General features: G+C 39.9%; 1 protein-coding gene across 1 annotated transcript in view; it reads left to right on the top strand.

Annotated features, from left to right (window-relative positions):
- LOC122790342 (solute carrier family 12 member 3-like) overlaps positions 1–12,609 on the top strand; it is a 71,726-nt gene extending 59,117 nt beyond the window's left edge. The window contains exons 24-25 of the mRNA XM_044057859.1: positions 7,279–7,346; positions 12,267–12,609. Of these exons, the coding sequence (XP_043913794.1) occupies positions 7,279–7,346; positions 12,267–12,408 (210 nt within the window). The 3' untranslated portion in view covers positions 12,409–12,609. The remainder of the gene's footprint in view (positions 1–7,278; positions 7,347–12,266) is intronic.
- The last annotated feature ends 6,460 nt before the right edge of the window (positions 12,610–19,069 follow it).

The following is a 19,069-nucleotide window of genomic DNA, read 5'->3' as shown; positions in this document are numbered from 1 at the left end:
AGAATGCATCATAAGATAAACATGATGCCGCATAAATTATTCCTGAAGATTTACAATTAAAATAGCCAGGAGCTTCATAGCTTCCCTGAGTATTAAAAAAAAGGAAGAAAATACACTAGGTATTTCTTTCTGAGTATTACTGCTTGGTGTAACTCATTCTAAGCCTTTTAGTTTAAGCACTTGGGCTTCAGACCAGTTGTTTTACATTAAGAAGGTTTGTGGTCTGCACTGTAGTGGCAGAACAGATAGCTTACATCCTTCTAAGTTGGGAACTGCTGATTGAGGGCTCAGTGTCTGTTAATCTAAAAGTGTATTAATTCTGGTTTAAGCACTTGGACTTCAGGCCAGTTATTTTGCATTAAGAGGGTTCGTGGTCTGCACTCTTGTGGGAGGACAGGCTGGACACTGCCCTTCTGAGCTGGGAATTTCTGGTTAAAGGCTTATAGTGCCTGCATATCTGAACTGCTTCTTACTGAAATTGGTACATCTTGTTTGCTGTAGCATAGACTAGATCCAGGCCTGCTGAATCTAGCTTTGTTTGTATAACTTGAGCACTAATCCAGGCATTCTTTAAAGTATTCAACTGTATTTATTACTGCTGGGTAGTAACTTGATTAAAGTGTAGCTAACATTCTAAGTCTTTTGGATTAAGCACTTGGGCTTCAGACCAGTTGTTTTACATTATGAAGGTTTGTGGCCTGCACTGTGGTGGCAGGACAGGTAGCTTACATCCTTCTAAGTTGGGAACTGCTGATTGAGGGCTCAGTGTCTGTTATTCTAAAAGTGTATTAGTTCTAGTTTAAGCATTTGGGCTTCAGGCCAGTTATTTTACATTAAGAAGGTTCGTGGTCTGCACTCTTGTGGGAGGAGAGGCTGGACTCTGCCCTTCTGAGCTGGGAATTTCTGGTTATAGGCTTATAGTGCCTGCATATTTGAACTGTTTCTTACTGAAATTGGTACACCTTGTCTGCTGTAGCATAGACTAGATCCAGGCCAGCTGAATCTAGCTTTGTTTGTATGCTTGTTGTTTGTTTGCTTGTTATTTCCCTGAAATGCTAATTCCACCTAAAACACGGCTTTTCAGCGCTTCTGTGGATCCCTAGTGATATCTAAATTGCTTACTGTACTTATTTCTTTGTTTCACTTGAAAGAAAGTTACTGTTTGTCATTTTTGCATTTAAGTTACCTGTAACACATTGCATTTAAGTTACCTGGCACTTGCTCACTAAGTCAGCACTAAAAAATTAAAAGCACTACACCCTCATAAACTCCCCTTGAGTACCTTGTTCCCCATTGGCCATTTTTTCAATTATAAAGGAATTCCCAATACTATTCTAGCATGTCCAAAGGTCAGTTGTCAATCTCCTCTCCAGTCCAGCTTGTGAATCTGGGAATCTTGAGGCAATGTTACAACTGCCTCATGTACACAGACAACCCTCTCCTCCTCCCAACAAATTCCAACATATGTGAGAGATGCAACCATATAGCCAAACTGGAGGCTAAGCTCTCTCAACTCAGTACTGGTGTAACCACTCAAGAGGAGAAGGAAACCACACTCACTACAATTCCAGTCTCACATAGACCTACCACGACAGCAAACCAAACACATAAACACACAAAAACATACTCGGAGGCTCTAAATAAAAATCTGCCTAAGCAGCAGAGACCTCCAAAGCAGACACCCAAGCAACCGCTACCCCAAAACAAAACACGTGCAACACATAGCTCACAAAGCCAGTGTGCTGAACAGTCACAGCCCTTAAGGCTAAACAACACACCTGATACACTTGTAATAGGTGACTCTATCGTCAGGCACACTGACATCCCGCTCACCAGGCTGAACAAGGAGAAGGTCACGGTGAGCTGCCTGTCGGGCGCTAGGATCTGCCACATAACACAAGCACTCAGGTCACTCCAAGGCAAGTACAAATATGACTCAGTCATTGTCCATGCTGGTGTGAATGACCTGAGACGTACCTGCCTGAACTACATGAAAAGAGACATAGAGGAGCTCTCTGAGCATGTAGCCCAGGCCGGTATGACCCTGACCTTGAGTAGCATCTTACCCTCACCAAGACTGATACCACAATATGAAGACAAGATGATCAATTTCAACAATTGGCTTAAATATTGGTGTCATTCAAAGGGGATCCAATGCCTGTCAGCCTGGGATGACATGCTCGACAAGCCACGATGCTTCGTTACGGACGGCTTGCACCTGTCACCCCTGGGCTTTCGGATATTGGCAAAGGCTCTTGCTACCCCCATAGTGCCTTTTTTAGGCAAGGCTCAAAAGACAAACCCACCTCCATAGGTATCACAAGGGATAAGAAACTAAGAGTAATGCTACTCAATGCCAGAAGTCTAAACCTCAAGATGCACACACTCGAAACTCTCCTTAGCATGGAGAACATCGATATCTGTGCAGTAACAGAAACCTGGTTCAAGGCTCCCGAGAGCACCCCAGCACTACCAGGTTATACCTCATACCATGCTTTTCGGCCCCATAACTTGGACCGAACCACAAAAGGAGGGGGGAGTATCAATATTCGTCAAAGATACCCACACCTCCAGGTTGGTGGCACAGCACGAAGCATCAGAGACTATCCATGTGCAACTAACAGTGGGTAAAACTGCCTTCCAGTTTATAGCCTGCTACAGACCACCCTCCCAAACCCAGGAACCCCACTCAGCCTTCCTGAGAACACTGAAAAATATGAAGGTCTCTCCAAACACCATTATATTGGGCGACTTCAACTACCCAAACATAGACTGGGAGCATTACTCTAACTCCAACACCCTAGCCCAAAGGTTCCTAGAATTTATAAACTCAAATGCTATGGAACAACTTGTTACCACTCCCACAAGAGGGGAAAACATACTGGACCTGATCATCACCAACATGGGGACTCTATGCTCCAGACCAGAAGTGTATCCCTCACTGGTAAGATCAGACCATAAACTAATCTCACTGGATATTCACATCCCGACCCCACCCCTGCCCAGAAAACCACAGTGAAAAACTTCTCTAAAGAAAATTTCACACTCCTCAAAACCAAGGTGGAATCCTTCAAAGCCCCTGGGCCTGTGGAAAATACGGCTCAGACTGCAGAATCCTTTATAAATGCATTCTATGAACACCTTCAGGAATGCATGGATCATGCAATCCCAAATAAAACCAAGACCCAATCCTCCAAAGGCAGACGTCCTGTCTGGTGGACCCCAGCCATAAACAAACTATACAATAGAAGGAGGAAGCTACTACATGATAGAGCAAAATCCCAAAAAGGGAAGGCATCTCTGATCAGTATTAGCAAAAACTACGGGCACTCATAAAATCGTCTAAGGCCAGCTTCGAGAGAAAATTGCACAGGACACTAAGGATAATCACAAGGCTTTCTTTAGTTATGTTAGGAACCTGGGTGGGAATTCCCAGATATTCTCAGAATTATTCCAAAATGACAAAAAATACTCTGAACCCACAGACATTGCCAAAATCCTAGCTGACGGGTTCAGCGCAAACTCCCCCCCCCCCACCAAAAGGGCAAATATCTATCCCAGCAGAGTGCTGCCCCCTGACATCTCAGATGCTCAGGTAAGAGACGCCCTCTCCAAAGCAAAAAAAACACAGCATCAATGGGACCAGACAGTGTCCCGGCTGCATCCTACATGAACTCCAAGAAGAGCTAAACCCAAACATAAAACTACTGTTCAGTCTCAGCCTTACTACAGGATATGTACCCAAAGAGTGGCGTACAGCAACAGTGGTCCCTCTCCACAAAGGTGGTGCCTCAACGGATCCTGGAAACTATCGCCCCATAAGCCTGACTAGCTTGGTCTGCAAAGCTATGGAAAGGATCATCATGGCCCTCATAAATAAAGATATTGGGGACCTACAGACACTGGATCCTACCCAGTTTGGCTTTGTTAAGGGCAGATCCTGCCTCTTAAACCTGGTCAATTTCTTTGAAACAGTCACCATGGCCATTGACGAGGAGAAGGTGGTCCACACAGCCTACCTGGACCTCGCAAAAGCCTTCGATACAATACCCCACTCGGGCATTATAGATAAGCTCACCAGCTTAAATATAAACACCTATGTCACTAGATGGGTTGCAAACTGGCTCAAGAACAGAACCCACATGGTTAGAATTGCTGGAGCCATATCAGACTCCAAACCAGTTACAAGTGGCATCCCACAAGGCTCAGTCCTGGGACCTCTCTTGTTCAGTATATATTTCTTGGAGGTACAGGCCAACACAGAAGGACTGTGGCTGACCAAGTTTGCAGATGACTGCAAACTGGGCACTATAATAGACTCTCCAGCCAAAACAAGCATCCTCCAAAAGGGCCTCATAGAAACAGACAACTGGTGCCAGAGCCATGGCCTCAAGCTAAATGCCAAAAAGTGTATCATCTAGATCACACAACCACAGCCTTTGCTCTCCTGTTAGCAATCCATTCACAGATGTCTTCCAGCTCAGGAAATAATGGTTGTTGACCTGATCCACACTTGCACTTTTTAGCATTTCCCTCATCTGCCTGTTGACTGAGGTTATTGTACGCTGCTCACCATTATCGGACCACTCAGAGATCCAACTTCTTCTCTTTTCACAAAGGCATCAGATTCTTTCCACGGGAGTCCTCCATGATTCCTTTCTTGTACTTGATGGAATAGCTCTTTCTTTTAGCACTCATCTTGTCTTGGGGGGGGGGGGTTAATTGAAGACTTACGAGACAGGAGTGGCAACACAAAATGGCGACAGTTAAGACACAACCACACCCGTTCGTTTTAGCAAGTGCGCATGTTTTACGTGCGTTGTCTGTACTTTGACCAATCAAAGTACACTTTCCAATGTTTATGGGCCAAGGATCTCAACCATCAAGTGTGAGTGAGGATTAGGGTTACAGTAAGAATCATGGAGGACTCCCGGGGAAAGAATCTTACGACTGTCTGCAAAGAGAAGAAGTTGGGTGTTCGAATGGTCTGAAAATGGCGAGCAGAGTACGATAACCTCAGTCAACAGGTGTCAATAATATTATTATTTTATAATTCAATACGTCCATCATGTGATGTTGACGATCTTAACTGGGGCTTATTTTTGGGGTAAGGCTTATATCATGACCACCCTGGAAAACCATGCTAGCCCTTATTCTCTGGTTAGGTCTTGTTTATGGAGAAAAATGGTAGAACTTACTTAGATTAACTCTACTCCATCCCCCCACACACACACATCCTGGTAATCAGTTGCATCCAGTGCAAACCATTCCTTTTCACAGTGACAGCATGTGCTGGATGATCCTCAAGGACATACACTAAAATAATCACTACACCTAGTACCCCAATCAACTCAGCATTGATTGATGTGCTGTCCCTCACCTGAAAGAGGTCAGATCCCCTACTTCCATACATCCAGGTGGTGCTTAGAGGCAGTCATTAACTTTGTTAACTCCCAAGTAATAATCTAAGCATTCTGCCTTCCCTCCACCTGCATGTCAGTAATCAGTGGCTGCTCCCTTCTGCACCACAGCATCCACCACCTTATAACTCTTAACTGCAAACAGAGATCCCGCCATGCCTGCCACTCTCCTCTCACAACAGACACTGCCTTTCTCTCAGACTAGCTGCCCTGTTAGTATCCCAAATGCTATATTCAAAATGTAGTCCTGCAAGTACTGTCCTGTGAAGGGACAGTGATTTCCTTCTCTCCATCCACAAATGGCAAGTCACTGACAGTTTGCAACTACCTTCAACACAGGCTACTCCAGATGTCGGCAAGAAGTTCAGACCCTACTGTAACTGGTCCCATAGAGTCAGTCATCTCCTAAATGCAGGACAACCATGCTGGACATCCAACAGTGATCTGTTGTCCCTATGTTAATGAGGTGATTAATGGTTCTGTTCAGGAACTGCACATTCAAAACATTGTTCTGGCTGCTTAGCAAGGTTCAAGCTGCCTACCATAATGCAGTCCCTGTCCAGACTCCTCCCTCACTGCCCATTAGGCCAACACTATTATGGAGGAGCCGACCTCAACATTTCATGAATCTTGACCTAAGATAATGGAACAAGAAAATGCTGGAGAAAGAAAACAAAAATGGTACAATATTGTGGAGACATGATGTCCATTCTGTGAACATGAACCCGCAGCTAGAAATCTAGATCACGGCAGTCCATAAGCCCTACACTGTGCCATTTTCTAGCAGAACAAATTATAAAATAACATTCACCACTTTGATGTTGTACCATACATTGTACCATTTTTGTTCATTGGTTATGTCCTTGCACTAACCCCAACTAGTGACCTCTCTATTTCTTAGGTGCCTTACCTTCAACTACTTCTAACTTTTTTCTACCACTCCATTTCAGGAAGGGTCAATTGTATAACTGCTGCTCAGTGCATCTTAAACCTGAATGTAATGTTATGTATGTCTAACTTTGAAAACAATGTTATGTTTTGTAAAGTAAGTACTATATCTGCTAAATGCTGGTATTGCTTATGATTGTAATCTGCTTGAAACTAGCATTTACTAAATGCTCAATGTGTATTATTATCTTGAAGCTTTCCTCCCCGGGCCTTCGCTGAAAATGGACATGTATCCAGTTGGACTATCCCGGTCAACAAATGTAAAATAAATAATAAATATATATATACATTTATATATAGACAGAGGGAGAGTGACTGAGTGAGACGCACATATCTGAGGTGAGGTTCATTAAGAAGAAGGAAAGTAATATCAGCAAATATATTTAATGAGAAGTTATTATGGGAGTATATTACAAGAATACATGAGTCTGACTAAGACTTGGATGTTGATTCATAAATGCCAAGCTATGAAAGCTATGTGGTATTGTCCAGAGAAGGTAACAAGCACAGCAACATAATTTATCCAAAAAATAAAGCTATAAATTAAAAAGATTCATTTATGGAGGTTAAATCACCCCCCAAACACACAAACTGCCAGGCAGAACCCCCTCCCCTTATCTTCAGCTTAAATACAACAAACCCCAAGGTGCACCCATCTGTAAAAAATAAGATAAATGTAATGCAAGTCCACCAGCATGAGCACAGTGAGTTAAAATTAGGTGGTTAATACAAGAAAAGGAACAGAGTATGCAAGTGCAAAATGATTTCTTACTGAAACATGTCTGAACAGGCTGTAGGTTAGAAACGACCTGAAATAATAATATCCTTTAGTAATACGAACCAGATTTACTTTTCAGCAGCTGAAAATCAGTACCTCTTTATCTATGAACAATTGTTTTTATCTTTACAGTCAGAAAAGCAGGCCAGACTTAATGAGATTATGAAAGAGAACTCCCAGGATGCTGCCCTCATTGTAATGTAAGTATTTCTGTTTTTCACATAACGTTCCATAAAACATGAGATAGAATTAATCTGATAATGTATGTGCACTATATATATATCTATATATATTAGGCACTTCTTGTATGATCAGATACTTTCACCTACTATATATGAATTTGCGGTCTTGATTTGGTGACACCGGAGTCAGTATTATTTTTAGGGGGTGTGCGTATTAACAAAGCTAACAGGTATGAAATTCTTATCCTTGTACTGTAATTTCACTTGCTGAAGGCTTTCAAAGTACATGCTGGATAGAGAACTCTAACAACAAATGTTTTGTTGATCAGTGACTAAAGAAGTATTAAATAACATCTTCCAGTTTTTCACAGATAAGTCAGGTTGTGAGCTGCTAAAGAGCTTCTTCCTGTAGTATTTGGTTCAATTCCCTCAGTGGTTTTACCTATGATGCGACTCTTGAGTGTGTCACTTAACAAGTCAGTCATTATTCTTGACAGTGCTTCATACAGCTTTTAATCATACCTCTCAACTGTCCAGATTTTTTGCCTCATATTTCTGATCTGTTCTTCATAAAATTTGTGGTTTTCTGGCAAATCACAGAGGATTGAAGTCACTAAATAATGACATACATTTGAGTTTCAGACTTCATACGCTTTAGAAAATGCATGCCAACACAAATCCTATTCTAGCAACTTTTTAAGCTTATAAGAGCAATATTTAAAATCTGTCCCTATGTTTAGGCCTTTGCCCCGCCCCGCCCATTATTTCAGCCTACGTCTAAATTTCCTTCGCTAAAAGTTTGAGAGTTATGCCTTTATTATTAAAATGAGACTTCCTACAGAAACCTGGATAGAGAAGTGAGGAATTATCAAGGTGTTAATGAAACCTGTGAAAGAATCAAGCAAGCTAAAGACAGGAAATTTAGCAACAATGAGACTACAAGTAGACCTGAGACTGAAGAGTAATGAGGGTGGTGATTGTAATCCTCAAAATAAGATCTTCAAGATGTGACTGAAAGACAGAAAATAATTTTCAAAACTTTCTTGAAAGTTTACAGTTTTACACTGTCCTAAAATCAAAACTTCATGTACCTACTGCAAACTGTACAGCTGGCTGAAGGATTCCTCTGAGGCTAACTGCTTATTCAAAAAGTCTTTATTTTGTTTCTCCAAAGGGTGATCAAATGGAATTTGAGGCTTAATGGAAGGTCTGAGGACGTATGCCCAATCCCCAGACTGTGTGTGTGTGTGTGTGTGTGTGTGTATATATATATATATATATATACACACACACACACATACACAGTGGATATAAAAAGTTTACACACCCCTGTTAAAATGTCAGCTTTTTGTGATATAAAAATGAGACCACAATGAATAATTTCAAAACTTTTCCCACCTTTAATGTGACCTATAACCTGTGCAATTCAATTGAAAAACAAACAAATCTGTCAGGGGAAAAATATAACAAATAAAATATGTATAATAAGCTGGTTGCATAAGTGTGCACGCCCTTAAACTAATACTGTGTTGAAGCACCTTTTGATTTAATTACAGCATTCAGTCTTCTTGGGTAGGAGTCTGTCAGCATGGCACATCTTGACTTGGCCAGATTTTCTATTAGATTTAGATCTGGGCTCTGGCTGGGCCATTCCAATACTTGAATTTTCTTCAGGTGATGTCATTCTTTTGTTGATTTGGATGTATGCTTGGGGTCATTGTCATGTTGAAAGGTGAAATTCCTCATCATCTTCAGCTTTCTAGCAAATGCCTAAAGGTTTTGGGTCAAAAGTGGCTGGTATTTGGAACTGTTCATAATTCCTTCCACCTTGACTAAAGCCACAGTTTCAGTTGAAGAAAAGCAACCCCAAAGCAGGATACTGTCACCACCATGCTTCACTGTGGCAATGGTGTTCTTTTGGTGATTCAAAGTGTTGCTTTTGCGCCAAACGTACCTTTTGGAATTGTGGCCAACAAGTTCAACCTTGGTCTCATCAGACCATAACACATTTTCCCACATGCTTTTGGGAGACTATGTATTGTTTTGCAAATTTTAGTTGGGCCTGGATGTTTTTCTGTGTAAGAAAAGGCTTCTGTCTTGCAACACTACCCCATAGCCCAGACATATGGAGAATACGGGAGATTGTTGTCACATGTAGTACACAACCAGTACTTGCCTGAAATTCTAACAGCCCCTTCAGTGTTGCTGTAGGTCTCTTGGCAGCCTCCCTGACCAGTTTTCATCTTGCCTTTTCATCAATTTTGGAGGGACGTCCAGTTCTTTGCAAAGTCACTCTTGTCCTATATTTTCTCCACTTTTTGATGATTGTCTTCATTGTGTTCCATGGTATATCCAATGCTGTGGAAATTTTTTTGTACCCTTCTCCTGACTGATACCTTTCAACAATGAGATCCCTTTGATGCTTTGTAAGCTCTCAGTGAACCATGGCTTTTGCTGTAACGGGCAATTGAGTAAATGTCAGGAAAATTCTATCAGGACAGCTGAACTTTATTTGGGGTTAATCAGTGTCTCTTTAATTGATGGCAGGTGTGTATCCAAGAAGATTGAATGCTGTAATTAGATCAAAAGGTGCTTCAACAAAGTATTAGTTTAAGGATGTGCACACTTATGCAACCAGCTTATTGTACGTTTTTTTTATTTTTTTATATTTTTCCCCCTAACAGATTTGTTTGTTTTTAATTGAATTGCACAGGTTATAGGTCACATTAAAGGTGGGAAAAGATCTGAAATGATTTATTGTGGTCTCATTGTTTTATATATAAAAACTGGCATTTTAACAGGGGTGTGTACAATTTTTATATCCACTGTGTGTGTGTGTATATATATATATATATATATATATGTATATATATATATATAAAAGTGCATTGTCATCCCCTTTGGTAAAAAACTCTGTACCCATGAACTACCACATAGGCAGCAGTCTACTTAACACCGAAAGTGTGATGAGACCTTGGGACACAGGTGGTCAGTAGTCTCTCCTTTGATAATCACATTGCCACAGTAGTCAGGAAATCCTTCTACGTGGCACAGCTCATCACAAAAGGTTTCTCATTCAGGAAAAAGAGGTCATTGTTCCCCTCTACTCATCACTCATTAGATCCATTATAAAGTACAATGCCCCCTTCTGGTATGTACCTCACAAGGCATCTACAACTGGAAAGGCCACAGAAGTACCGGCCTCAAACAGATGCCCTACTCAGATCATCTCAAAAAACTCCAGCTTTACTCTGTTGCATATCACCTACTCAGAGGTGATCTCTGCCTAACATACAAAGCTATGTCAAACCCAGAGCTGTTAGACATGCTCCACTTAAAGAAATCCCAATCCCTCAGAGCTACATGCTCTAGGGACCTAAACCTTGTCACTACAATAAAGAGAACATGCTGGAGGGATAGATTCCTGTCCCAGAGACTTCCCATACTGTGGAACAAACTACCTATCTATATCAAACAAAGCTCCTCATTAGCACTCTTCAAGAAAAATCTTGAAGATTAAATGGGAAATAGGAAATTCACCCCGGGGATCACGTCTGTGGCTCTGCTTGACAGGGGCACAGGAAAATAATTTTCTTGGGTGGCAAAAGCCAGGGTACCGTTTGGCTAGGCCTATATAGGCCCTAAGGCCAATAGCCTAGTACCGACCTATGAACCTTTATATATAAATAAAATATGAAAGTCAGACTTTGTAGTATATTCCACAGTACAGGTACTGTTTTAAGAAAACTTAGCTTATATGGTGGTATTGAAGACTGATGCACAACTACAGAAAAATGAAGACAAGTCTGTTTTCTGACACTGACAAGACCGACTTACTACTGCAGAATAGCAGGCAAGTACTGCATTCATAAGGCTTACCAAGGTGTTTATGAAGTCACCGAAGTAATGCCTACAACCAACACTCCCATATTAATGAGATACAAGATGAAAACAACTTCAGGGACTGCCTACAGACTCCTATATGGTGATAAAATATTTTGTATTACATCAAGACTGCCTACCACTTAAAATGTGACAAACATCTGCCCTGTAAATAGAACACTAAAATATTTGTTACTTCTAAAATATTTGCCTGTTTAATTCTTAACAAAGCTTGCAGTATATATGACTATTAAATGTAACACTCATGACTCAAGACATTACAAAAGGTTTCACACTTGTAAAATTAACTATAAATGGCAGCTCTCATTTGAAGCCTAGGCAAAGGATATGCAGCTCTGAAGATCACTATTGTGAAAGCATATTATGTGGTCTGAAACAGAGCACCACATGATGGAAACAGCAGTGCTGTCCTAACAACAGGCACATGAAGAAATACTCAAGGTCGATTACTATCATAGTAGAGAAAGTACTTAGAGAGAGGTATAACTGACACCCTCAAAGGCCATACAGAGTATCCTTCAGATTGTGGGGTGGGAAACAAAGCAAGTTATAAAGCATACTTTTGGGGAAATGTCAAAACATTTGATTTTAACAAAAATGTTTTAAGTGTACAGTATCGTACTTCCACTGTAGGCAGATACAGTGCTGAGACAGGACATGAAACTGGACATCATAGAACTTCTAATACCTTTGATTTACTAGAGACAACAGGATAATTTGGCAAGATGAAAAACTGCACTAAACCACTGCCTTGATACCATTCCCCATTTTTGTTTTAATACAGTCAATGAAAAACATTTTCCTTCTGTAATAAAATGCCTCCAACCCCTAGAGCTTGTTGACTGGAGAGTCAAGGCCAGTAGTGACTAAGTTCTGCTACTTGATGGCATTCGGATGCTGAAATACACTGCTTTACTAATCTGTGTCATAAAACTGAAACTTTTCCAAAGACTGAAATATGAATGTATCTAAGCTGATTTACTTGTTTACAAATATATAAACTTTGTTTCCATTTTTTCTTTCCACTCCTTGCAGGAGCTTACCAGTTGCAAGAAGAGATGCATGCCCAAGCACCCTCTACATGGCCTGGCTTGAGACATTGTCACATGGTTTAAATCCACCTGTGCTACTCATTCGAGGAAACCAACAGAATGCCATCACTTTCTATTGTCAGTAAAAGTAGGAACCAATGGTTATCCAGTTAAAAAGAACTTCACCCACTAAGTAAACTGTTTTAACTTTTTGTTGCGGCAATCACAACCCAGAGGAAGACAGCAAAGATCCAGTTCCATGGATACAAATACATTCTGATCAGTATGTGTGTGTTGTTCCCCATTTCCAGGCAAATACAGCAATAAGACTGCCAATCACAGTCACACCCCCCCCCCCCCCATCCCCAAAAGCACTGCACACACTGATTTGGGACTGCCTGTTTAAGTACTGAACTGCGTTAAAGGAGCGCATTGCTTAAAAAATGTGCTGCTACATGTTGCCCATTTCTGATCTGGGTGTACTATATATGAGTGACTTTTCTGGAAGGACTTGAAATAGCAAAATGACCACAGTACCAATCTGCACTGTCAAGTGATTTTTATTTCATCACAACAGAAATGGAACAGCGCTGCTATATGTACACATCATTAACTGTACATACAAATATGAATAACAGCATCAGTCTTTGCATAAAAAATGAAATTATATCCTTCCAAAGACTTGCATCATGAAATAATTAAAGCATCTTATGCAAATTGTACAAAGCAGAAATGTGGACTAATGTCTAAATGCACAAAACTGAACTTGTGAAAGGTTGCAACACATAAAAGTGGAATCTAACCAACTTCTTGCTTTTGCAGAAATATGTAACACTGTTTTAAAGTGTCTGCATAGACAAAAATAAATGTATACATAAATTAAGCAGGGTTCCAGCACAGACAGGAGAGAATAATTGTTCTTTCTGTATAAAGAAAGTTCAGCATGCTGCTATGTAAATAAACATATTTGTATTTTACTTTTAACTGTATGTTTTAAATGTTCACTAAAACACACACTGTTAATTAAAAATGGTTCGACAAAAAAATGATTTACAGGCTTCTTGTTTTTTTAGAAAAACTTTTCCAAGTGAAGAAATGTTCGTAACACAGAGTTTAACTTAACTTAAAATTAGTTGAATGAAACTAGACTTCTGTTAGTGTTCTACAGATTCATGCAGTGTTAGCCTGATATGGTGTGAGAGAATGACCAGAAAGTCATTTTGGAAACCACTGCATTAATTTTTTTTCTACCAAGGATTTTTCCCTTCCATCTGTTCCATCATCATATGCTTCACTCAGGAGGATTTCACCAAGGAACATTATGGACTCAGTATCACCCCTGCCCACCCTACCCCATTATTTGATCATACTCTGCTACAACAAAGTCATAATGAAATGGTCACAAATTAAATTAACTAGGGGTATTATATCAAGATGTGGCAATCCAGACAGAAATTCTGTTTACTGTGGTCTAGTGATATAGGAATCTGTAAACCCACCTTCCTTCCCATTGTGTTTGAATCATATCATTAGGATGTTTTCTCCAGGCATGATGCATTGCCACATGAGTTACAAGTACACTCCATAGACCCCTACAATCTGTGCAAAAATGGTGCTTTATTCAGACTTTCATCTAAGCTGAGAATCTACAAGTTAGGACAGGCAGCAAACTGCCATACTGTTAATTGTTAATGTCACTTTCATGGCACTTTCTGTCTTGATTCTTCCTTATTACTGTTTTGTATGTTGAAAAATACATACTGATATACATAATGTCTGTCATTTTATTGACTGCAATTACATTACTTATTATTATTTGGATAGAGTTTTCCCTTTGACTCCACCTAAAATAAGACCCCCTCGGCTGTACTAATTAGTAAACAAATGTAAAATAAATAACTTCATTGACCTGCATCTCTCTCAGTGAAGTACTGTCTTCTGGAACATGAAACACTTACTCCCCCCATGACCAAAATCTATTTCCAAGCCCAAATCAGTGGCTCAGTGAGCAAAGACATGTCCAGTGCACCAAAAGCAACACCTCCTTTGTCATCTTACCTGTGGGACCATGTAGGGATGAGGATTCACATATGTGCCTATAATGCTGTATAAACACATCACACCCCAAAGCCGGATGGCTTGCTGCATGCCTCCTTCATCCAAGACTGAAAAACAGCACTCAAGACTGCTAAACCTTTAAGGTTAACATCCCTTCAACCATCACCACCCAAAGGCTATGACTCATCTTCTGTAGAGAAGTACTAATGTAAATACAGGTAAGACAGTAGGGGGAGAGGGATCTGGCAAGCCCAAACATTATTAAGATGGGGAAAAATATAACACTTCTTTATGAATGCACTTAGCAGCAGGTATACAACCGCAAAAGGGGGGGGGCAAACATTAAATGGGAGCTTACTTGCCAGCTCAATTGGAGTAGAGGGATAAAGCCCAATAAACCATGTGATCCAGGTTTGATTAGTGACTCTGACACCTGCTGGAACTGATTTGGAGGAATATGGATGCTGAAGAATTGCCTGCATGCCTTCTATTGGGAGGAAGATATGGGGACATGCCAGTGATGTTGCCATTTCATAAGCCCTGCTGGTAATATCAGGGGTGTGAAGACATCCATTGGAAAGTGGGAAAAGGATTCCCAACCACACATGCGAGTGCAGTGTCACATCCATGATCTGCTACTGGTGTTTTACATTTTATATTTTGTCTATAATGTATTTCTCCATAAGTGGTAGATCATAACAGTGGCAATTTGTGTGATCACACAGTGCCCAGAGCAGGAGTAGGGATCCACATATGAGGCTACTTTGAACAAGAACAATATGAGCAATTTATCCATTTCATTTTTTTAAATAAAGAAATGTCACAGTTCTTTACTTTAAAAATAAACAATCAGCCTGAAGCACCCTTAATCAAAGACGTTTCAGCTAAGGTTCCCTATGGGGATGTGGTGCATTTGGCTAATCAGTTCATAAACTTTCTATTTTCCAACTCACAAATCATGAGACAGCAAGGAGCAGAAAGTCCAGGAATGGCAGCAATGACTACAGTACAGGGCATTTGTATTTCAGCAGGCAATGAGATATGGGCTATAGCCAGCTTTACTAGGCCAGTACTTTTCTGAGGGGGTCGTGAAAAATAGAGATGAAATACATTGCGCAGTCATTATTTTATTTTATTACACTCAAACTTCTGAGATGTGCACAGACAACAAAGTAGCTATAACTACTGGGTTCAGAGACTATCGGCAGATGAAAATGAGTGACTTCTACCTTTTGGCCATTCTTTTGAGTTTGCAGGACTAATGGCATTTTTGTGAATCAAGTGGTAATACTTTTATTGTGGCTACTGTGTGTGTAAAACAAAGCTGAAATACTATTACTGTTGCCATTGTTTACCATAATCAGACATTTGTGGTACACAAACTCAAAAGGTGGTTATAACTGCAAGGTAAAATGAGGTGGGGGTGTCAATCATTGAATGAATGCAACTTACCCTGTTGCCATTTGCTTATTTTAAAACAGTCTTTAATCTGCCTTTGCAGGACTAGTGTTTATTTCTGTCAAGTAAGCTGAATATCTCACTATGGCCATTGTCTAAAACCTGAAAAACATTGCCATTGTCATTATTTGTATCACCATCAGACATACGAGGTGTACACACTCAACCAAGGGGCCAAAGGTGCTGAGTAAGGGACGGTCTGTGGATGAATGTACTTTTTGCTCTTGTAATTTGCTCATGTTAAACAGTCCTTAATCAAGCTTTACACAAGTGCATGCTAGCCTTGCAAAGTTAAGACAGAATACATACTCTGTAGTTATACTGTGTTTGTGTAAACAAATCTGAAATACATTACTGTGGACATTATTTTTATCATAATCAGTCATATGATGTGTACTGTATACGCAGAGTGGCTATAACACTGTCGGTGTGGTTGGAGGGTCTGTGTGTGGGTGAACTTGCCCGCAAGTTATCTGTTCATTATAAACAGTCTACAATCTACCTTTGCAGGACTTGTCTGAACTTATGTGAAGTAATTTGGAATATTATACTGTGTGAAACTAGCTTGAAATATATTACTGTGTTCATTATTATTTTCTTTTAGCAAAATCAGATATTGAAGATGCACATAGAAGACAATGTGGCTATAATTGCTGCATACAGGTGCTGCCTTTTGATGAAAATGACTGATCACACTGCCAGGTTAAAACATTAATTATTCTGGCTTTTCAGGACTACTATGCATTTGTGTAAAACAAGTTAGAATAATTTCCTGTGGCCATTTTTTATTACATTCACTCATTAGGTACAGTGGTTATAAAAAGTGTACACACCCCTGTTAAAATGCCAGGTATTTGTGATATAAAAAATTAGACCACAATAAATTATTTCAAAACTTTTCCCACCTTTAATGTGACCTATAACGTGTACAATTCAATTGAAAAACAAATCTGTTAGGGTAAAAAATAAAAAATGTGCAATAAGCTGGTTGCATAAGTGTGCACACCCTTAAAGTAATACTTTATTGAAGCACCTTTTTATTTAATTACAGCATTCAGTCTTCTTGGGTAGGAGTCTATCAACATAGCACATCTTGACTTGGCAATATTTGCCCACTCTTCCTTGCAAAAGTGCTCTAAACCTGTCAGATTGCAAGGGCATCTCTTGTGCACAGCCCTCTTCAGGTCAACTCACAGATTTTCTATTGGATTTAGGTCTGGGCTCTGGCAGGGCCATTCCAGTACTTTAATTTTCTTCTGGTGAAGCCATTCTTTTGTTGATTTGGATGTATACTTGTGGTCATTGTCATGTTGAAATGTGAAATTCCTCTTCATCTTCAGCTTTCTAGCAAATGCCTGAAGGTTTTGGGCCAAAAGTGACTGGTACTTGCAACTGTTCATGATTCCCTCCACCTTGACTAAAGTCCCAGTTCCATTTGAAGAACAGCAACCCCAAAGCATGACACTGCCACCACCATGCTTCATCCTGGGGATGGTGCTCTTTTGGTAATGCAAAGTGTTGTTTTTGCGTCAAACATACCTATTGGAATTGTGGCCAAAAAGTTCAACCTTGGTCTCATCAGAGCATAACACATTTTCTCACATGCTTTTGGGAGTCTTGATGTATTGTTTTGCAAATTTTAGCCAAGCTTGGATGTTTTTCTGTGTAAGAAAAGGCTTCCACCTTGCAACCCTACCCCATAGTTCAGTCATATGGAGAATACGGGAGATTGTTGTCACATGTAGTACACAACCAGGACTTGACAGAAATTCCTACAGCTCCTTCAGTGTTGCTGTAGGTCTCTTGGCAGCCCTCCTGACCAGCTTTTATCTTGTCTTTTCTTCAATTTTGGAAGGAAGTCCAGTTCTTTGCAACGTCACTGTTGTCCCATATTTCCTCCACTTTTTAATGATTGTCTTCACAGTGCTCCATGGTATATCCAATGCTGTGAAAAATTTTTTGTACCCTTCTCCTGCTGATACCTTTCAACAATGACATCCCTTTGATGCTTTGTAAGCTGTCTGCAAACCATGGCTTTTGCTATAGTAGGCAACTGAGTAAATATCAGGAAAATCCTACAAGGACAGCTGAACTTTATTTGGAGTTAATCAGAGCCTTTTTAATTGATGGCAGGTGTGCACCCAAGAAGAATGAATGCTATAATTAAATCAAAAGGTGCTTCAATAACATCTTAGTTTAAGGGTGTGCACACTTACGCAACCAGCTTATAGCACGTTTTTTATTTTTTATATATGTTTTCCCCTAACAGATTTGTTTTTCAATTGAATTGTACAGGTTATAGGTCACATTAAAGATGAGAAACGTTTTGAAATTATTTATTGTGGTCTCGTTTTTTTATATCACAAAAACCTGGCATTTTGACAGTGGTGTGTAAACTTTTTATATCCACTGTATACATTGTTAAAAGTTTATCTAACTGATAAATAAGGACATTGATGGGTTGCAGCAACAGCAGTTCAATTGGTCTTTAATGGCTGAACTGTGATAATTTTATTAATGGCTAGACATTTTATTTCATTTCTTGACGAAAAATATTCAACAGTACAAATTTAAAACAATAAACATAATTTGAAACAATCAGGAAAGTAAAGCCAAAAGAATATGTTCCTCTAAGCATGGTCCTTAAAAGGTGTGTGTGTGTATTGGGGGGGGGGGGTATTCTTTGAAAATTACCCACTGCCACTGCACGCCATTGAAAATTACAGAGTACTGAGCTTGAATCTTTGTAATGGTGAATATGCTATTAAATGAAAACAGTGTTTTCTGTATGAATGAACACAGCCATAAGTATGCAAATGAAATATGTACCAGGTTACAAATTGGATAAATGTGGTAATTACAAGAAATCAGACACTCAAAAAAATGCCTGTTATGTAGGCACTACTATAATTCAAGATCTTCTATGGACTCCTCCTGACCAGCTGCTCACCATTTTCTGAATGAGCCACAAGCAGTATACCATAGGTAGGTACTAGGCTATTGGCCCAAGGGCCTAAGTAAGCCTAGCCAACAAGGTTCCCTGACTTATGCCACCCAAGAAAGTTACAGGGCAGAGGGGCTTAAGTTGCAGTCATAGGAGCACATCCCTTTCAGAAATGTTCCTACTCTAAGATTGAGCATCTATGCTATAATGTTTAAAAAAGATATGAAGCTGTGGACTAGATAGTGGTCACAAACATCTTTCATAGAGACTTCTGAAGCATAGTAGATGCTGTGACATCCTTGGTAGAAAAGGACTAAAAAACATTTTAGCTCTGCTTTTCTAGAAAG

This window comes from Protopterus annectens, chromosome 16.part0, assembly GCF_019279795.1.
Source record: "Protopterus annectens isolate FY-2018-M chromosome 16.part0, PAN1.0, whole genome shotgun sequence".
NCBI classification, from domain to species: Eukaryota; Metazoa; Chordata; order Ceratodontiformes; family Protopteridae; genus Protopterus; species Protopterus annectens.
Note: the sequence above shows the minus strand (reverse complement) of the source record. Positions and strands in the feature narration are given on the sequence as shown.